This window comes from Ptychodera flava, chromosome 2 (assembly GCF_041260155.1).
Source record: "Ptychodera flava strain L36383 chromosome 2, AS_Pfla_20210202, whole genome shotgun sequence".
Classification (NCBI taxonomy): Eukaryota; Metazoa; Hemichordata; class Enteropneusta; family Ptychoderidae; genus Ptychodera; species Ptychodera flava.
Window position 1 is genome coordinate 22,443,896 of NC_091929.1, and position 23,329 is coordinate 22,467,224.

Genomic DNA, 23,329 nt, shown 5'->3' on the forward strand with positions numbered 1-23,329 from the left:
TATCATAGAAAAAATTTTTTTAAATTATTTTTATAAGATATATACGATAATACAATGACAATCCTTTCTATTTCAGATGCAATAAAAATACTTGAAACCGGAGAAAACATCAAAATTGATGATGGAGGCAAATTAGTATTTGATGAATATGTAGATCCTTTCATATACGTAGACAGTGAGCTAGAAGTAGTTTTCAACATCGGACCTAAATATGGTTCGGGAGAGATCCAGCTACATGTGATGGGTGTGTGTCCGTTGGCAACCGAGTCTTCAAAAGTTTACTGATTTAATAATATTCCGTACCCTAGGTGAAAGTTTCGATGCATCTACTGCTAAAAGTTATGCTGCAAGCCTGGCCGCTCACTCCAAGAATACTACTGGATTTTACAATCCATCTAAAGTGTATCAGAAGCGAGGGAGCGAGGGGCCTCAGCCAGTTGCGTATTTTAAATTTCAGTTTAAAAGAGGGAGAGGGAGAGGGGCTCACGATTTCGCTACATGTATTGATATGGTTCAAGAAATTGACTGTGCTTTTAAAGCAGTGAGCCCATTGCCAGTCCGAGAAAATCCTGCTATTGTACCTCGTAATATCAGGAAAGGTAGTAAGATAGAATTCTTAGCATTTAAACCGCGCTTAAGTAAGCGTGCTCTTTCTTTCACTGTTGAGAGATTAATATTTTGTGCTGCGCCTAATAAACCAGAAATTCAAGATGTGGAAGAACTAGTCGACTTAGAAAGATTAGGTGAGATATATAAACAAATAAATGCTGCCAAAAAATATTATAGTGGATTTTGATGAATTAGAATAGATATTTCTTTTAAGAAAATTTTTTATGATATATATAGGACAGTACAATGGATCCAATCGTGAATGAATATAAGATAAACCAATTGGCCGATATACTTGACCTCGATTTAAATAGAGGGCTAGACACTCAGAATTATCTGTATACCATGACTCACACAGATTTAACAGATTCTTCAGGTAAAGGTTTTACTCTAGAAAATCCCTTCGGTAAAAAACCATGGATAGATTTCAATGATCTTAGAGAAGAATTGGTGAAGAAATGGGAGAAGGTGCCGCCGCAGTTTATTCCAAGGAGACTTACTGTGCATTACAGCATAAAAAAACGTCGCTTACGGAGTGCATTCAAAGATGTAGTTATAGAAAAAGATTTTTCCTCCGAAGTCAAGCGAGTCGAGGATATCGCGCAGATTGATATTGAAGGTATAGCCAAAGAAAGAAAGATGTACCGTGTTTTTACAGAAATGGAAGTCAAATTTTCAAATCCAAAAGATCAAAGTGTGCAAAATCGTACACACTATGTTAACTATAAGGAGGGTATATACACAAAAGATAAGGGAGGGGTGGCAGTGAAAGAACAATTAGTAAAAGACTACAAAGAATGGCTTGATAAAACTGAAGCTGTTGAGGGCTCTGGTCTAGTTCTCGAGGAGATACTTAATTTTAAAGTAAGACTGGTAGAATTACTACTTGGGGCGCTGGCCCCGGCCCCCAACTGCCGGAATGGTTGAAAAATAAGAAATGTGTGAGCGATCTGGTCCTACTCAGAGGCGCCGAGAACTGCTTCCAGTATGCCGTCGTAGCAAGTTTAAAGTTAGCCGACCCCGAGTTTCGTAAAAAGAAGGCTGGTAATACCAGAAAAAATTGGAATACGTACTCTCCATTTATAGCCGATTACTGTTGGGAAGGTATTCCCTTTCCTACACCCGCCGATGATACTATTTTCGAGCGTTTTGAGCGACAAAATCCGGGCATCAGACTCAAAGTATTTCAGATCTACGAGTCCGATCCCGATCCGTCCGGTATAACTGTGTTTTATAGTAGCGGAGCTCCTAACAGAACCCGTCCCGGAACCGTCCAGACAGCGAAAATTTTACTAATAGTCGGTGAAGACGGCGGGGACCACTTCGTACCAATTACTGCGGAAAATCGCCTTATTAATTCTAATAAAAAACGTAAGAATGTGCACAGACGGAAGTGTATTTGCCTGGTTTGTGGAAAAGGATTTGCGTCAACAGGAGAGTTGAAAGAACATGAGAATTATTGTGGAACAGACACTGCCCAGCCAGTTTTTCCTAAGGAAGTATGTCAATTTGAAGGACATCGGAAGAAGGTCCCCGCCCCCTACGTCGTCTACGCAGATACTGAAGCAATTATTGAGCGGGGCACTGGCCGACACATTCCAATCTGTCTGTCGTATGTTATGGTGGAACGGTGGGGCGCCTTCGGAACGGGGCGACCACCCACTGTTTATGGTAAAAGAACATTCACCGGGCTATCCTGTGTTACAGACTTTCTGAAGGATATGAAAGAACGGGCTGAGGATTATTCGAAATCGTATTATTGGAAAATAAAACCGATGGGGGATCCTTCTAATTACGGCAATCCAGTCTGTATTGCATGTGGAGAGCCGGCAGGATACCAAGACGGTGATGATACTTTTTATTGCGAAAAGTGCCGTCCGTCGAGAACCATTCCTATCTACTTTCACAACCTCAAGGGATACGATGGTTCTTTTATTTTGAAAGAATTACATGAAATAGATGATGGTCCCGGACAAGAGCCAAATTTAATAGCTAAGACGAGCAATGGTGGAATTATGGGTCTCTCGAAAACATTTATTTTTCACGCCTCAGTTGTTGTCGATGGGGAGAGGGAGCCAAAGAAACGTTTCTTTTCTATAAAGTTTATGGATAGTGCTCAGTTGATGTCTGGGTCATTGGCGAAGTTGGCAAAAACTGTGCCGGACCACGGATGGGCGGCGGTGCCACTTTCGTACCCGGACATTCAAAGAGCGAAAGGTTTCTTCCCGTATGAATATTTAGATTCTCCAGAGCGATTGGAAGAAGAGGAGCTACCACCGAGGGGCAAATTTTATAGCGAATTGACGGAAGAGGGGATTTCAGAATCTGATTATGAGCATGCATTGAAGGTGTGGGATGAAGTGGGATGTAAGACGATTAAAGATTATATGGAATTCTATTGTGAGACGGACGTTCTCCTTCTTGCGAATATATTCGAAAATTTCCGCGACACATGTTTAGAAGCGTACAAGTTAGATCCGGCCCATTACATGTCGGCGCCCGGTCTAACATGGGATGCTATGTTACTTTATACAGGTAATAAATTTGAGCTCATTCAAGATGCTGAGCAGATGAATTTCATTCAGAGGGGAATTAGAGGTGGTATCAGCCAGTGTAATATTCATTATTTACAGACAAATCATCCAGCTTACACCACAAACGGAGCTGGCGGGAACTGGGATCCAGAGAAACCGTTAACCGAAATAAAATATCTTGATGCTAATAATCTTTACGGCTGGGCAATGAGTCAGGCAATGCCCACGGGCGGACTTCATTGGATGACGAAGGAAGAATTGTTAGAATGGTCTGCTCAGAATGACGGAGCAGGATTTGATTGGGGACCTGGCGCCACCTTTCCACCAAGTTTTCTAGAAGTAGATCTAGAATATCCGGCCGAATTACATAAAGAACACAGCGATTTACCATTAGCGCCGCATCACTATGAATTTCCGAGGCAGGGCGGTCGACTGATTACAAGTGTGTTGGACAGAGAGAGATACGTCTTACACTACAAGTTGCTGGAATTCTATCTTCGGATGGGAATGAGATTGAAAAAGATTTATCGGGTGCTTGCTTTCGATGAGAGGGCATGTCTCGCAAAATATATTGACTTTAACACTAAAATGAGGACAAAGGGGAGGACAGATTTCGAAAAGAATTTCTATAAGCTGATGAATAACGCGATGTTCGGCAAGACAATAGAAGACGTTCGAAAGTACAGAGATTTTAGATTTGTTTCGGACCGCGGTTCCGGCCGTAAAAAGATTCAGAAGTATAATCCAAAGATGAAACATATAACTTTCATAACTTCCGAAGAGGATGGCGATTCCTGCGACAGTGCCCTACTGGAACTGAAAACGGATGAGCATAGATATGTAAAACCAGTTTTCATCGGCGCCGCAGTACTGGAACTTTCTAAGCTGCTTATGTATGAGACGCATTACAATTACTTTCGGATCCAGTTCCCTGGAATACGATTAGCCTACATGGATACTGACAGTTTTGTTTACAGTGTGCCCCTCCCGGACCCGGACATAACTTTCAATGATATAGTTCGGGAAGATGTGGAAAAGAATGGTAAGGAGTCGATCTACGATACTAGTGGGATGAGCTCCGCAATAGCCCCCAACTTTCCGAAGATTAATAAAAAAGTGATAGGTAAATTTAAAGATGAGTTGAATGGTGAACCTATTCTTGATTTTGTCGGCATACGCTCGAAAGTGTATGCTTTTCGAACTCCAACTTCGGAGACGAAAAAAAATAAAGGGGTGAAAGATGTTTGTGTTAGAAAACATTTGAACTTTGAAGATTATAAAGATCTATTTGAAACTGGGAAGAAGCCGGAGCCGGCACAATTTGTACAGTTTGTACGGAAAAAGGCTGGAGAAATCCGTAGTGAAAAGCGCAGTAAAATCATGATGGCGCCAAATGATATCAAACGTGTGCAGTTATATAATCCAGACACGGCGAATGGTTGCAGAAACATGGCCGATAGGACGGACGACGGGTCATGGTTAATATTGTAAAGACATTAATCTACTATTTTCAATAGAGACTAGGGCATCACTGATAACATAAATGTGGGCAAATATATTGTCATCGCGAGCGACATCGCCAACCTTAATTGAGGTGTCTTTCTTCAGAATTTCAAGTTGAATTCCGTCCTTTGTGTTCATTACTTTTAAACCATTTCCATGAAACTCAATATCTTTAAAACTACGCAGATCGATAAACAGACAGAATTTATTCTTCAAATAATCAGCCTCATCTATATCAATTTCACACCAATCTTTATCTTCAGCAAAATACCGTCGCACCTCTCGCCAAAATTGTCTTGGTATCATCTTCTGAGCGTACACTTTATTTGCAATGCCTTCGATTGATACAGACACAGATTCAATGGAGGGTTAAAGAAAAGTTCACTGTTCAGTTCTGTCTGATTCTGATTTTTAGTGAAGAGTATAGCGATACCTCTAATGCTACGTCGTGGTACATTTATATTTTCATTGATAACCGTGTCCGATTCTTTGAATGGTATTGTTCTAAAATAATGTATATGCTCGTAAAGGTAACTTTTTCCACCGTTGTAATAACCAGCAGTTGACCTCGCGAGATCGAGGTCAGAAATTGTCTCGTATTCCATTTGAATGTTTTTTAATTTATAATTGGTTGTAATAAACTGATTACTGACAAGTAATTGGGGGGCGGGTGCCAACGTAATTTCCCATTCAATATGACTCCCTAACGCTTTTGGATATGCAACTCCATGACCTGTCACGAGGGGGTGAGTGAGACGAATAGCATATTTTGTTTTATATGTGTCGAAAAGTAACTTATCGCCCACGACGTTTTGATCTGCATCGGTAGAACCGCTTCTCAATTTTCTTAGATTTTCGTTCTGAATTCCGTACAGTGTCATGTTAGTTCTCTCCTTTTTATGTTTGAAGAGATCGCGATAACATTCAATAAGGTTATATTTATTCAAATCGAAAAGTGTCTGACCCTCAAATGTGAGTTTCATACGCTCCACCAAATTTTTTGCAACATTTGTACTACTCGGTTATATTCATCTCCCATTACTTCGAGATCAAAAACCAGGTCGAAAGTATCTGGAACTAAGAGTACTCCGCTTTCTAACTTCGGACATCGTATGATAAGTGTCTGGCCTGGATCTGCCTCACTTGGATTATGAGCAATCACGTGATGAGTTCTTTCTGACTTTGTTCCATTCGGTATTCGGTTGGTGAAAGTCGGTGATAATGTTCTATCGTACCCCATTTTTCGTGTAATGTATATAGTAGAAGAAAAAAAAGAAAATAAATCACATCTTACGTTTCACTTCGTGTATATAATGACTTAGAAGAAAAAATCACATCTTTACATAAATATTTCCGTCTGCCTGAAAGATAAATCGATTGCCTGTGTCGCGAATCAATCGAAGAACCAATATTCTTGGAGATGATGAGCCTCTTGGTCATCCTCAGTATCCTGGAATACAGCTATGAATTCTAGTCGCTTAAAGAAGTTAGTCTTCTGACATTCCTTCACGAAAGCTAATATGTTATGATATAGATTATCATCTTTGAGTCGGACACCTGGATTTGCTCGAAGTATATGTCGATTTACTCGTCGGAGTTTGCACCATTCCAATTCGACGGAGAAACCAAACAGGTTTTTTTTAGAAAGAAACTTTGCAATATTCTTTTCACCAAACATGTTGATGCCATATTAATACATAATTTTATTTATAATGACTAATGTTAATCCAGTTAAAAATATCCATAGCTGTTCTCCAACAAATCCGACAACCGATCCTGCTGTTTTTAATAGAAAACTGACGAGGGAACCGATTAAACCTGGTATTGCAGCAGCACTTTTTGCGGCCAATGTTTTTAACCATTCACCAAATTGCTTTACAATTTCTTTCGCTTTTGTATATACTTTGGGCGGACCTGAACCAGACCCGCCAGTTCCTGCTCCTGCTCCCCCTCCTCCTCCTCCTCTAGTCACAGCCAGGGCAATTGTTGATATTGTCATTCCAAGGGCAGTCAGTATTGCAGCTATTGTAATACCATTTCGTTTAAATAACTCTGTCAGCTTCAGCCTGAGTGACAATTCTGGATCGGAAATTACATCACGAAGAGACCTAGTCGTAGCTAGACTTTCACGTGCCTCACTGATCTTACCATGTTCGTATTCAATTCGATTGTCAATTTTAGCTTCTCTTGTTATGAGCTCAGCTAGTAGTTTCTCGGCTTTTTCTTTTGCTTGGGTGTGTTCTACAGGAATTTCCTCTAACTGCTTTTCAACTTCTCTTTTCTCTAGCCTTATTTTAACTTTTTCATTGTTAAGGTCGCTAATACGCATATTCGCAATCCTTAATTCATCATTAATAGCTCTATACTCAGGGTTTTCATTATTCCATTTTTCGATTTTATTTTCGATAGTACGTATTTCATCGGCATTATCGCTAAAATTTTCTCGTAAATCTGTTATTCTATCTCTGAGTCGTCCAATGTCGTAGGGTTTGAGTTTATCGACCGACCTTTTCAATAACATTTTTGCTTCATTATCAGTCAATTCTGATACAAAATCTGAATCTATTCCTAATATATCTTTTTTAAATTCTGCAGCTCCCTTACCTTTTATTGAGGAGGGCATTAAAGATTTCGTGCTTTTATTTGATGTCAGCCTAGCGTCTCGATAATACAGCTCTCCATCCCTAATACTAGCATTCGTATGCATTAATTCTCGTTTATGCGCATCAGTAATCCTATTACTATCTAAGTATTGGTTAGCCGTTATATCTGTAATTTCTCCTCTCTGTCTAATCAACGACTCACCTGCGGGTCTGTCGCTTGAGCCGGCCTGGAAAGGCTCGGCTTCTGCAAGGGCATTATCGTTGTTTATTAAGGATGTTTCAGCAGTAGCGTCATCATCATCATTTAAATTTGCATCAACGAAATCCTGGATGGTATATCTTCTCCTCCTTCTGCCATATTGTATTTCTATATTACTACAATTATTTTTTATCATCCCTTACATATACAGTAAAAATGCACATCTCAGTTGTTGAAAGCGTTGAACAATTGGCTGATTACATAGAAAGAACAAGTGCTGCATATCGACGAAGTTATAAATTAATGGGTCGAATTGATATGGCTCTCAATATTACTAAGGGAATTCTTGTAAGTTCTGCTGTAATAGCAGCAATTCCAACAGTTCCAGTTCTTTTAGCTTTAACTCCTATACCAGGTGTTATTATTGATGTAATACAGGGAAAAACGGGTGTAGCAAAGAGACGAGAGAAATATAAACATTATTATGTGCAATATAAACAGCTGCTTACACAAATACAAGAAAAAGGCGCAACCCTTCGGAACGAGGAGGCTCCGGGTCAGAACTTATTCAGGACATATTTCATCAGGCGCTAGAAATACAAAAACAAGAAGGATTTAGTCCGCCGCTGGAGCGATATCTACGATATATGGATTGAATGGATATGAAAGTTAGATTCAGAAAAAATTCCACAGAAAATTTTCTGAAAACTGTAGAGTTTCAGACCTCTGAAACCACGTGACAAGTTGCTAAGTAACTGAAGTCCAGTATTGCGAAAGCGGTATTGCGAAATTCCCTACCGGAAAGTTCCTGCCTGAAAACGTACCGATAGGGGTATTGCGCAACATCCCTATGGTTCCGGTAGGGGAAAATCTCGTTCCGACGACTCCAACATAGTGAAAATGGACCAGCCAGCAGATAAAATTCACATCCAGAAACGAGACCCGCAGCTCCGATACGGGTCTTTGTAAGAGCTCCGGTACGGCTCAGTCAGAATCTATCTAACAAATGAGAGAGAGAATAGAATGTCGTTCTGTTTTGCTCAGTGAGGGTGAGTCATAGCTACTGTATTGCGCAAGTTCCATTTGGAATGTGAATGACTCAGCAGGGAATTTCCCTGCTTAGTTCAGGACAATGCACTGCGCGTGAGTTCATATATAGGTCAGGGTCACACTTTAGTTACATGGATGGTTAAATTTTCCTTCGCTCCATGTAGATAAATGAATAAAATGGGTGTAAAATTCTTATTTTGTCCTGGAGGTCAAAAATATCTTACTACTTCGTCAAATGACTTTATGCTTGTGCCTTCTAGGTCGCTTTCCCGAAGATTATACGGTACTCATTTATTAAGTTGAACTTTCGTTGAGGTGTATCTCTCGGGTTTATCGCCAACCGGGATTGCCAGGTACGTCCTGCTTGGCGATCGATCACCAGGTACGACGACGTCCACATTGAGCCTTACGACTGGAGCCGTGACGTTACTGAGCCATTAAAACGATCGACGGTATCCTCATTCGATTCTTGGGAATAGCTAAAGCTTTAGCGACTCGAAATTTCGTGGGCATGGCTTCTATGTTTCCATATCTGGATATATCGGGTCACCTTTTTGTCAAAATGCCATGAGAGCACGGCATCAATCACGACAAATCGGTCTGTGTCGCGACGTGCACGTACGAACGGTACCATTGCAGGAAAAAAGTTCCGGTTGATGACGTACAACAGGGGTAATATGGATTTCTTATCTGTGCTGGTGTACGTCACACAGATGGAGATACGGGACAGTTCATGTGATAAATATATATATATATATATATATATATATATATATATATATATATATATATATATATATATATATATATATATATATATATATATATATACACACACATATATATATATATATATATATATATATATATATATATATATATATATATATATATATATATATATATATATAATATATATATATATATATATATATATACACACACGTCAAGTTAGAAATAACTTTACATAAATGATTTGAAATTCCCTTTGGGCAAATGAAATACTAATATGATACAGTTTAATTGTTCTTTTCAGAAAACAAAATCGAGTATGTTTACGAGCGTGCTCAACCCCGTGTCTCCGTCTACCTCCCATCGTATTATCGTTTATTTCTCTCGAGTCATTGATTTATTGGTCAGACTACGTATAAGCAGGTCTTTACGCTTCATTTCTACGGAATGATGTGTACAGTGGAGTCTCTGCAGCTTTCTAACCATTTGCTATTGCGAATAAAGGCTAAGAGAAATGTCCAAAAGATTTAGTTTTGACCCTTAAACTATTTTAAAAGACAATCTCTGCACAAAGGAAGATCATTAGAAAGGTAGTCTAACAACCTTTACTAGAACACAGGTGCAACTCGAAGAATTGATGCTTGATGATTGACGTATCTATTTTCAAACGTCTGCCTAAATAATTGTTGATGTGATATCAATCAATACAGGATTAGTTACCTTGACAGCTGGAGCAATTCTGATAGGAATAATATCTTGTCTCTCAATATCCGGGGAAATCACTGTTGTACATATTAAATTGAAACAGTGAGTCAAATCACATCGAATCGTCGGAACTGCGTCATCGTATCGAATTTTCACTCGTGAAAGGTAGGTGTACCGGCAATCTCTCATTCAGGAGATATCAGAGAGTGAGCTATTAGCGCTTAATGATGAATGTAACTATGTTTCCATGTATTTGTGACATTTTTCTGCTAAAGGTATGTGCAAAGGATCGGTTTTAGAGCCAAGATCACTGTTTAGTTTGAGAGTTTGGTCTTTTCGCGAAACAACTTTAAGATTGAAAAGGATCGAAACTTCCTTTTCAAATGGTATTTTTCCTAACATTCTGTATAGAGTTCTGTATGTACATACATATGTAAAAAGAAACTGATTGCAATATCGTTATGAGAAAGATTCAAACACGAATTATATCGAATTATATTGCATTCACCATAAACACTATGGTAATATTTCGAGTCTGACATCACGAAAACTGGAAATTTGATTTTGTGATCATGTTCTTGGCTCGCAATCAAAGCCAAAATTCGAACTCCTATTTTGGATACGTATATCGCATTTTTCATTAGTATATCGCATTGTCAAGTCTCGAACTTCCCGCTTTGAAATTTTGGATTCGTAACTCCCATTTTTTTTATTCGTATATCGCATTTTCACGGCGTGCCCACAATTTTCGAACTTCTACCACCAAGGTTTTTCTCAGCGGTCTCCAGTATTTGTGTAGGTATCCGTAGGTTGCTTCATTGTAGTTATCCACGTTTTTCCTTCTTGGCTATTCTACGTCAGGACGCGTCATCGATACGTCCCATGACGTTATCGGATTTCTCGGATTTTTCCTGTGTGATGCTCTGGAGGGCCCACGAAAATATGAACTGGCTCAGTGCAGTTTTTTATCCCTCGCCGATCTTATCCCTCACACATGCCTCGCCTGGATTTGAATGGCAGCTGCCGATCCGATTCTGTAACACTTGCAGATTTCGATCGCCATTACAAATCAAAGCGATTGTTCTAATGTATAGGCAGTGGTACATAGTGTTGAATTTCTACATTGTATTAAAATATGTTATACTTTTTCAGAAGTGATGAAAGGCTTAAAAATATGAATGTCTGCCTATTTATGGGGCCATGATGACTATCGATATTTAAATGACTGATTCGTTTTCAGCGTTTTATTTATTTTATTTATTTATTTAGCACAAATAATACATAAAACGAAAAAACAGCCCTGTAAAATACACTGACACCTACAAGGAAATATTTGTGCATGGATAACACAAAAACGTCCGTGGACTTATTTCCACTGCAGTCCAATTAATTAAGAGTAGACAACCTTATACAAATAACATAGACTTCACAAAATAAAGTTACAGAAAACCTTACAAAAATGAAAATCCTGAACGAAATCCCTGCTACCGGTAAAAAAAAAAAGTTAATAAAAACACTTTCAAACGAATCTCCCATTGTATGTATACGTGATAATATAGAAAACTTGCAACCATTCTAATGTACAAATTCACTGTAAAAATGCCTCTTCAGCAAAACGTTTAAAAATATTGTTTGATGAATTCTGCTGTATATTGCATTGCAGGTGATTCCACAATTTCGATGCAGAATAGTGAAAGCCAGTTTGAAAAAAATTGCGCCGAGTGGAATGTAAATGATCAAATCACTATGGCGAATATTGTGATTGTGAACGTTTCTTTTCATAAGAAAGGTTTTGAAATATAAGAAGGGCCTTTCCCATGAATAGTCCTATGCATCAAATTTAATTTTAAAAATGCAACTCTTTTATCTACCGGGAGCCGCCCTAATTTTTCAAAGTTAGAGCCATCAATATGTGTTCGTGGATGCAGTTTTAGTAAAAACCGAATGATTTTTTTCGTGTAGTTTGCAGACGATGTTTAGTGTATGTTTGCAGCCCAAGATAGCGGCCGCCACTTGCATAATTAAACAAAAAATTTATCAGGGCATTTGCCAGGAGTTTTTTTGAATCGGTATCCAAAAAAGAACCTTTACGGTAAAGAAATTTTAATTTGGAATTCGCCTTAAGTATCACCTGCCAAGCCATACTTTCACCCGATAACCTTCGATCTAGATCAACTCCTAAATAATTGACAACATCCCTGGATACGATGTTAGTGCCATTACTCCTTATAAAGTTAGAACATCTTCGCAGTTCATGGCTAGACCCAAATAATATTGATTCGGTCTTCCCAACTTGAAGATGCAATGTTAACTTATTATCTATCAACCATTCATTTCAATTTTCCAATTCAGAACTTAAACAATTCTGTATTTAACAAACATTTTTATTCGATACAAGTAATGCAGAGTTGTCGTCATAGAGAGAGAGTTTACAACCAACATGTACAGCTGAGCTCATGTCATTTACATAAAGTGAAAACAGCAGCGCACCTAATATCGATTCCTGGGGGAACTCCGCTGTTGATTTAATTCAATGAGGAAGTACATCCATTCACACTAACAATCAGTTGTCCATCTGTCAAAAATGATTTAAACCAATCAACAGCCCCGTTTGTCAAGCCCACAGCTTTCAATTTACGTAACAAGATAACGTGGTCAACGGTGTCAAATGCCTTTTGTAGATCAATGAGAACCATTCCTGTCATATTTCGCCGGTCAATTTGACCTTTTACGTAATCTATGAAGTGAATTAGACAAGTATCTGTGGAATAACCTAAAACCTGATTGGAAATCATACAACAAATTATTATTTGATAAATATGTTTCAAGTTTATCATAAACAACTCTCTCTACAGCCTTTGAGGCAACTGATATAAGTGATACCGGCCTATAGTTTCCCTCAAAACTTTTGTCACCTTTCTTGTGGACGGGCCCCACTGTTGCACATTTAAAACTGAAAGAACAGAACAATGGAAAGATTGAAAATATGTGTTGAGGGCGTGGCGATCACTTCTGCACTGTCTTTGAGGAATCTTGCAGAAATAATGTCTAAACCTAACGCTTTATAGAGGTCGATAGCTGAAATATGTTTCAAAACGTCAGATTCATCAACCACGGATAATTGAAGAGAATTTTCTAGGACACCTTAATTTTTGTTGTCATAATAACGGTTGACATGATCAGAACCATATTTACCGGAAACTGATGCTAATTTGTTAACCAATGTTGAAGATATATTACAGAAAAATTATTAAATCTCGTTGGGGCTTTATGCTCATCAAAGCAAAGACCGTCGTCTGTGACCAAGCCAATGTTAGTTGAAATTGTACCTGATATTTTTTAATGGCATCCCTATTTTTAAAGTTTTTCAAATATGTTTACTATTATTCCGACAGTCGCTGAGTTTTGATTTTAAATAATCAGATTTTGCATTCTTAACTACCCTTGTAACTTTGTTCTTATATTTTCTAAATTGAAATAACAGGGATTTATCACCAGTGAACTTAATTGTTCGAAGAATCTTATCTCTTTCTCTATTTCCCTGTAGAATTACGCCATTAATCCAAGGTTCAGACCTCTGTTTTAATCGGACCTCTTCAATTGGTGCAATTTTAGCTAACATTCCCACAAACAAGGCCTTAAATTTATCCCGGGCATCATTAGCTTGGTCACAGTTGATCACTTGATACCACTTTATCTCTTTGAGCATTGATCTAAATAGATCAGCTGAATAACCTTCCATCGATCTTATCCTGACATGTTATGAGAACCAATAAAGCCTTTATAGACCTTCCTCGTACAGTAAGTGACGTAATGGTCTCTAATCCCAACTGGTAAAACACCAGAAGTCAGGATAAAATCGATGATTGTCGAACTCTCGGCACTAACTCTAGTATAATCAGTTATAATTTGTTCCAAATCAAATATATGGCAAAAAATATTGAAACTATTAAGAAGACTAGCTTCATTTGGTCTCTTAACATTACAATTAAAGTCGCTATGATTATTGTTTCTTGTTCCTGACAATCTACTTGTAATAAGAGATCTTCTAGTAAATTGAAGAAATTGTTATTTTTTGGCGGTCTATAACACACATCAATCAAAAGTGGTTTCGTTTTTGGCAGGATAGGATCTATCTATCGATATTGTCACTTTGCAGATTAATTCTCCGTTTAAAAGCAATGTTTGATCTTATAAAAACCTCCACCTTCCCGATTACGATCGTTTCTCTCCAGTGTATAACCAGGTATACTAATTTCATTATCAGAGATCGAGTCATCCAACAATGTTTCTGAAATACCGATTATAGCTGCTTCGGTATTTTGAGCCAGTATTTTTATCTTTTGAATACTACGAGCATTCAAATGGATAATATGAAGACCTCTTTCCATGGAAGCAGTCGTAGAGTGTCTTATCAATATCCAACTTTTTCATGTCTTCTTCGTGATGAAGATTACTATTTGTAAATTTATAAACTTCAGGCATTGCGATTGAAGTATGGGTTACCTCCTGATCTTCATCATTAAGGAATGACTCAGTGAAATGTGGAAGAGAATAAAGTAAACATCACCAAGGTTCATTTGGATTATCATATAAAACGGCATAGACGTCTTCTGAAATATTCTGACAGTTGATATGAAACCATTTCTCACAAATAGAACATGCAACAAGTGCCGCACGGAAATTTGATATTTGGACCTGGATTAATTTCGATATCACCCGCGAGTTGCAGCACGTGTACTAGAAATGTAAATATGTTACCGCCTGTTACTTTACGCTATTCATTGTAATGGTGAATTTGCCTACTGTTGAACACAAAAGTTGGCATAATCAAATCAAGGCAATTCGTATGGAGAGTACCATGTGAATGCACCATAAATGCGTATCTCCCTGTGAATTTTACATTGAGACGACAGGTTAGAAAGCGGATAGTTAACAATGCTAAAATAAAATATCAGTTCCAACCCTATGTTCTGACACCACCATATTCAACATGTAGTAGGCCCTATATGTAAAAAAAAATATTTAAATTATGTAAAATCCTATTTGAAACGTCCATGTTCAGAGAGATGGCGTACATTTCTACCCAATTTGAGTATCTTCACAAAATTGATGTACAGAAAAACACTCTATAGAGCCGTCTTTTCAAAATCGTGCGTAAACCATAGCGTTTAGAAAACATTTAAGTGATTTGGAACAAGGTCTTTTCTGAAGAAAACATCGAACTAAGTACATGAAATATAAACTATGATTTATATACATTACATCCAAAACAGGTGATTATACTGAATCTCAGTAATCAATTTCAAGATGTAAACAGGCGGAACTTCTTACCCATTTCTAGACGGAATTACTTACTCCATGAGATCATGATACATCTAGATTTTGAGTAGAAGAAATTTAATTTTGAGCACTGAAAATGTCTCTTTGACACCGTTTTAAGGCTCAAGGACTAGAAATAGCCTCTTTAAGTTCTTAGAATTCTCTGACGAATACTGGAATAGAAACCCCCAGTATGGTGCCTAAATTTCAGCAAACCCTGGTATTATTCATTTTAGGAATAAAGCTTACTGCAAATGTTTTAATTCAAAGAGGATTTAAAGAAAAGGAACGAGAACATGATCTTATCGCCGACAAGTTCATGTTGGGCGTGCAAACGCAAACTCCCTTAAAACGTATCAATTTTTTGAACTAAATTGAGCAACACTTTATCCATTGCCATCTGGTAGGTTTTTTGCTTGACGCGGCCCATATACAAGTGGAAAGCCTACGTAATTGACAACCCAGCTGGGGGTCGTTTCACTTTCATCTTATACAGAAGGATCACATGATAGGAAAATCAGTGTTCAGTACTTCCTTTGACAACGTTGGGATGTTTCCGATCGTAAATCGTACCTTCTCAAAAAGTGTGTCTGCGATTTCTATTTGTTTGTTTTTATTTAAGTTAAGGGCGGATAAATGTTTTAGACTAAAATTTAATTGCTCAAAAAAGATACCCTGTTATGAAAAATATTGAAGGGCCGCATTGAAAAATGGTTCAGTGTCATACAGATGCATTCTAACCGGCCGCTAAATATAATAAAAGATGAGAGTATTGCTTTCTCAATTTTCTTTATTCTAAGCGTGGTCTATTTGGCAAATAAATGTGATAACATAATCGTTTTGTCAAGGTCAAACCCACCATTTCACGAAAGAGTAGATCATAGAATATATATCACCAGGAATAAATCAAACATTTCTGCACAAACTTCTACTATGTTTCGTCAATTATATCATGACTCTCTTAAGTTGGAGAACACCAACCAACGGTAGGTATGGAAGTCTAGCGTCTACAGTGACATGTAAAACTTTGTTTAGATTTACTTATTACATTGTAAATAGGACTTTAAAAACAGGAAAACTAGTAGTTACAGAAACCTTCCATAGGGGTGTCGGAACATAGGGGTGCTGAAACATAGTGTCGTGGGAATATAGAGGTGTTGGAATATAGGGTGTCAGAACATAGGGGTGTCGGAATACAGGGGTGTCGGAACATAGGCCGGTCACTATTTTGGTTCATTTAACGTATTATGCAGGTCATTTGTTGACAGCTTGACTGGATGTATGGAAGTAAGTCAAAATATGAGAGTTCGAAAGTTGAAAATGCCATATACGAATCCAAAATGGAAGTTACATTTCCAAAATGCTACATACACGAATCCAAAAAGGGAGTTCGAATTTTGACCTTGATTACGCGCCATATCATGTTAAAGGAACCATCACGCGCAATTTGTTGTGAGGTACCCGACATCACAACATATCACATAGTCAGAATTACTTATTTAAGATTAATATACTGTTTCCGTTCATGTTTAGCAATGTAATGTTGGTATCAGACCAGTTTCAATTTTTCCGTCTTTGTGCTCTTCTCAGTATACCCAATTCTCCAACTTTCCATATTTGTCCCCCTCGGTTGGTTATGATCTTCTATGACACATCGGCAAGATCTCCTCCTTGGCCATCTTGTGACAATTTATTTTCAGTTTAAGGTACTTTCCATATGTCAGTTAATTATCAATCTGGTCAATTCGAATAGCTAAATTCATGAATATTTACATTTTCCTAATACTTTCTCGACGTTCCCAACCACTTACGTATATATTTCTTGAATTTCAGAAAGTATGATGGCAGAGCCTCCTTCATTTAAGCTGTCTGTGATTCTAAGGGCAAGCTTACTGGTGGTGTTGGGCGTTTTTCTTGGCATATACGTTATATTTACGGTAAAGTCAATCTTTGACGCTTAAAAATGCAGTTCTGTGTAAATACACATGAAAATGAATATATATTGCCTGTCGAATTCCCATACCACCCACTTATACTTAATCAATATACATACATCTAGATACATAGATATATAGATACATAGATACATGTATATATATATATATATATATATATATATATATATATATATATATACATATAACACAAATTACTTCAAGTACAAAGTACAATCTCTTAAGTTTACTTAAGTAATTTGTATTATTGTATTATTTATAACGCTCTGCTTGCCGAATCGAGCACTGTAATTTCCCACAAGGACATCTCAACCTCCATCAGTATTCTTAAATCGACTTCTTAAAATCATTGGAATACCGAAAAGGCTGCAGGCATTGACATTATTCACTAAAAGGAACAGCCTTTATTGGACAATGTGGTCTGAATGTCCTTTGAATACTTATGCACTGTCCGTGACTAGTACAAAATGTACGGACTACAGAAAGTGTACTGGCCTCGAACGAAATATTATCATTTATTTTAATTCATAAGCTCAGTTCGTCAGATAGAAGTGTGAGAAGACCTTTATCAGCGCTCGTTAATTCCAACTGATCATCTTGGAGACCGTGTTATATCATTTGTTTTCCCCTTTCGTTAGGGGAACTCTGCATACATGGGATTAAAGAATGACAAAGGGCAAACTTTGGCGAATGTACACGTAGAGGAAGAATCAGCTACCGTAAGCCAAAGCAGTCTCCATGCTGAAAGTGAAAATAATAAGGTTCACCGTCAGCAATATGACGTCAAATTTCCTTACAACGCCTACAACCGTTTTTGCACGGGATGGAATGCGATCATTGAAGAGTATGAATGGTCCTACAAACATTTGAGACAAGAATCCACTTATTCTGGAATATACAAATCTCTGTCACTTGGTCCAGAGTCGTTTACTCCAATATCAGTGTCAAAATCTAGGTAAGTGGTTTAATCAGACAGAAAGACAGAGACAGAGAGACAGACTAGAACACAAGTCGACATACAGACAGCTAGGCAGAGACAGACAGACAATCAAACAAACAAGAGGCAGACAATAGACTGACAGACAGAAAAACAAGCAGACGCAGACAGAAAACAGACAGAGACCAGTAGACCTACTTAAAGACAGAGCCAGGGTGAGACATGTGCAGAGACAGAGGGACAGACATGGCCACGGACATAGACAGATATAGTGACATTGTAGACAGAATTACAGAAATAAAATGATACAGACAGAGAGAAAGGTAAAAAAAGGAAAATAAATAGAGACAGAGATAAGACATTGAACGAAAAATACAGGTAAGGAGATATACAGAGACTGATCAGACAGGCACAATGAGAGGGAAAAGACAGAAAGCACTACTTTTATAATTATATATCTTGTTTTTCGGCCGCAGCATGATCAGTCGCATTATTTAATTTCACCATTCTCATATCTCTTTTTGTCTGAAGGGTTTATCTTCAAGATCAAACATCAACTTATCGGAAAGGTGACTTTATACAGGTCATAATAGAGGCTAAAGATGAGCATGGTAACCCACGTCTAAGGGGAGGTGACTTTCTTGTGGGAGTAATGTGGAATGAGAAGTTACAAAAATATACTGCTGGTAGATCTGTTGATTACGGCAATGGCACTTATAGTATGTTTTTCTACGCGGCATGGAAGGGAGCTGCATCAATAAATGTAACACTTTCCGTCCCGCGTGAAGCTGTTCTGTTTTATGAGCAAATGAAGTACAAAGATCACCGGATTCTTTGGTCTGTTAAGTTTACTGATGGAAGTATCACCGAAAACAGTAACTGCACCATATCGAATGAAGGAACATGGGATAACAAGTGTAGTTTTGAAAATCATCGGTCTATGGGAAAGACGGCGATCATCTGTGACAAACCAAAGACTTTGAACTGTCAAACCTTGAATAGCACGAGTCAAAACCTAACTGCCATGGCTACCCTTGCAAACGATGCCGTCGCAGGGCTGAGCTACCTTTTGAAAGGTAAGTAGTGATTGTGAGAGAGAGGATTAATGTGAAGATAACTGGCTGGCATATAGTAAAGCTTTATGCAAAACAGAAAACCATTATAACCCTTCGTCAAATATTAATAAGAATGTACATTTGATCTCCACGTCTTATTTCTTGGTCTGTTGCTTGCTTGTCTAACCTTGGCTTAAAAAATGAATTGTTGTTTGAGAACATTACTTGTCATAATCATTCTTTCAAGAGAAAACGCTCAAAACCCGTGTACTGCTTTATTGTTCTTGTCTACAGTTGTCTACCCGGATTCTACTCCAATCGTTACAGATTTTTTCTAAAAAGTCCTGAATTCTCTCTATTCCAATCCAAAATCTTACATTTCAAAGCCTAAATAGTTCCTTTTGTTGAAGAATTGTGTCATAAGACATACTTTTTCGAGGTTTCTACCTTGATTATCCTGTGATTATTTCAAACCTAACATGGAAAAAGTGGACGTGGTAAAAATGCATGTCAATGATAATTAGACGATAAAAAATCATAAATATCAGTTTGCATTACCTAGTGATAAATGAAAATTCTCTTGATTATTATTATTATTATTTTATTGTTATTTGTTTAAATTATGCGTGACCAAATTAAGCTGATCCGAACTCGGGGTCATGTCTATGAAAGTCAGATGGGGTTAGTTTATAATGACTTCATGATTTCCAGTTCTACACAAGGCCTTAGGAAGTTTGTTACCCTAGCTGAACTGAACTTTTCAATTTTCTCAACCTGTTCACTCAATAACAAAACTGTTTTCTCTCAGGAGTTTCAAAGGTGCAAGATTCCTAGCCAGTCCCATCAAGGTGAATATAAAGGGTATGTACGATAAAGCTTTACATTTCTGAATATAGGAATTGCTTTTCCTTCGTTACAGAATTCCTGAACTTTCGACAGCAAGTTCACAGTGATTCCTTAAAACAATAAATTGTCTCTGACAAATGTATGATTTCATATCTAACGTATGTACAAAACCAAAAATATTATTTAAATCAAAACTAATAAAGATCTCCGATACAAACTACTTACCTGCATATAAGTCATCATCTGATGCCAAGGTTACATTACAGAATTCACATAGTCCAACAGAAAACGGTCTAAATAACGTATCTTTCCCATTTTCTCATAACACATTGACCTAAGCTTTGATTAATGTTGCCCCGACACTTGTATTTTCTATCTCTGTAGATGACGTCACTAAAATGAACCTGCCAAAGTGTGGTCCTGATCTTCCCGTTTCCATGACAAGTGGTTATTGGACCAACAATCACACTTTTATTCCAATGATGTGCCGGAGCCAAGAATGGACACCCATACAAAGATTTCAATGTTCATCACCCAAATGGTTTTTCTTCGTCGGTGACTCCACTATATTGCAAATACGACGTCGTTTTGCCGATGTGGAGATCATTCCTGAGAAACCTAAAATGACCTGTAGTTACGTAGCACTTAGAGGAGGGACTCCCGTACAGTATGTAAACGACCTTATTTTCGAAAGTGACTTCATAGACATGATCAACAAGTCCGTTTGTAGATCCTATACACCAGTGGTCATGTTTAATTTCTGCTTTCATTATGCTTCGTGGTCAGTGAGGGCCTACCTTGACAGAGTTTACCAAACCAAATTATCCGTTTTGAGACTTTTCCAACGATGTCCAAAGGCTATTGTTATTATTAAGCTGGCTCATCCTCGAGATAATATCGATGTATCACAAAGTGTCCACAGTGGAAATTATATGTACTATGATATGAATAGAATGCTACGCAGAGTCTTCGGTGGTATTGGTGTGAACTTTCTTGATGTTTGGGACATGGTTCTTTCCCATCCTAACAAAAATGAAGTTCATGTGAGACCTGCCATTATCACCCAGATAATAGATATGATGTTCTCCTACATTTGCCCAAATATGGTAGAAGCTTAGTAGAGCGTTAGCATGACGGTGATCGGTCCCATTGATAGTTCAAACATTTCAAGTTAAAATTATGGGGCTCAGCCCTTGGTGTCTCATCAGGGCTTTTAAGATTAGAAATTTTATTTCCGTCTGAAATGCACAGTCAACGCATACATGGTCATTGATACTATTAATTCGTGATTAGTATAAGAAAGAATAAAGTAGAATTGATTTTCTATATTAGTAAGACCACCACGCTTTGCGTAAACAATAAATTCAAACATTAAATTTACTTGGTCATTCACTGATGTGGGACCGTTGGCGACTAGTAATTTGCATAGTTCGCTTTGTCAGACCAGGGTAGGTATAGATTTTCTTTAATATTTTGTCAAAAAGTTAGACATAAATGGCAATTTTCGTACGTAACATTTGCATTTATCATGAAAACAATCCACTGTGTTCAACAAGGGACGTATAATGCAGTCATTATCTTTGCCATAACAACTGTTCTACTCAACGTCCACTTGCTCAGGCTGAAAGCCATTCTGAGTAATATTTTTCAAATGCTTGTACTTAGTCTTCTGTGTACACTTTTCTCCTCTGTTTAATTAAGTGTCGAGTCAATAGAGTGCTGCAATATTTTTCCTTGCCTGAAACATGTATTCATGATATTATCATAGATAAATATTCAAAAAGGGTACAGAAAAGGGTAATGTTACCACTTCTAAACATATGTTGTTGGTTTTAAAATAACAATTTAAACTTTTTATGAATTAATGCTTTAATAACATTAGGAACATTATATTACATACTCGGTAAGAATTAGATACATCCAGGCTTTTAATGATCGAGTTATTCTTATGGAAATCATCCTGATATTTAAATGTGTGATGATATTGAGTTTTGATATTAAATGTGTGATGATATTGCGTTTTTCTGTATGAAAGTTTAGCAACAAAAAGTACATGCATTCAAATTATTACCTTCTGTATGAAACGGGTAGTAAAATTATATCAATTTCAAACATGACGGGCTAGTCTTATCGTATGATCAGCTTGTATATTCGACAAAGCACCCTCTGGTGATTTTCTTCCGATTTGATGTACATGTAGATGTTGACGTATTCCTTATCTTCCTATATCAACTTTCACTGTATATAATACACCTGTTGTCCAGTAATCACCAAGACTTTTCAGAATGACAGGAGCTAGATTTACGTAATATGTTCTGAATACAGTTGGGAAATTTTGATCAAAACGAGGCAATAAAGCGAGGTCATGATATCAAGTGACCCTTGCGCTGATCATTACTCATCATCTCAGAAATCACCTGCGCTAATTTTGACATTTGAGGGTACCTTTCCGTTTTGTTGTTTTTGTGAAATTCGAAAATTTACTCATCCCAGAATGGTTCACAATCGGCCAAAGTGTTCAATTTGTAATGTAGAATATTAGGAAATGAAGGGAACTATTGTAATCTTCTGTCAAACTTTGCACATTGACCCCTGACTTGTATTCATGATTTTGAATAAGAATGATTTCAAGTTTCCCGGAGGATGTTTTGAGCAAACGTCTGAACTTTGCATAGCGACACCGCCCTGACTATATTCTATCCTGTATTCTGAAAGGGAATGGTTTTTAAAGGGATGCAGTCGTCGGAACTGTGCTCAAAGGTCGTTTGGGACCCATGAAAGTTAAATGTCTGTCATAATCTACATCGTATAATTTAAATGTTGCAGCTATGATGATGAGGTGCGTCGAAATATCGTGCACGAAATACATTGATTGTGAACAAGAAACTCGCACATGCGCAGTTCCGACGACTGTGTCCCTTACAGCCTACTGGAGGAGCATTTTTGCAAATCCGTTTCAAGGCGAGATTTTTGCTAACAGCATTCATACTTTCCTAGCCGTTCACATCCCTAAAGTTCTAAGCCTCAAAACTGCACATTTTTTCGTAATTTTGCCTTACTCTATATTGCTTTGTTAAAGTGTTGATACACCTAGGAAAAGGCAAGAGGTTGTAAACACCTGCCTTTATGTCCCCTTCAAAGTCTATTAAAATTGGTACTTTCTCAAACCATACATGTAATCATGAAGAATATTAATGAGAAAAAAGTACAGCTGAGAAACTCAGCCATTGCAATACTGATGTTCATCCCGAAAGGAGACAGCGCCCTCATCGACGAGAA

General features: G+C 37.6%; 1 protein-coding gene across 1 annotated transcript; it reads left to right on the forward strand.

Annotated features, from left to right (window-relative positions):
- Positions 1-10,039: 10,039 nt before the first annotated feature.
- LOC139147519 (NXPE family member 3-like) lies at positions 10,040-22,693 on the forward strand. The gene is made up of 6 exons (XM_070718640.1): positions 10,040-10,100; positions 17,091-17,194; positions 17,851-18,167; positions 18,681-19,225; positions 20,013-20,065; positions 20,435-22,693. The coding sequence occupies exons 2-5, from the start codon at positions 17,096-17,098 to the stop codon at positions 20,036-20,038; spliced, it is 987 nt and encodes a 328-aa protein (XP_070574741.1). The 5' UTR covers positions 10,040-10,100; positions 17,091-17,095; the 3' UTR covers positions 20,039-20,065; positions 20,435-22,693.
- The last annotated feature ends 636 nt before the right edge of the window (positions 22,694-23,329 follow it).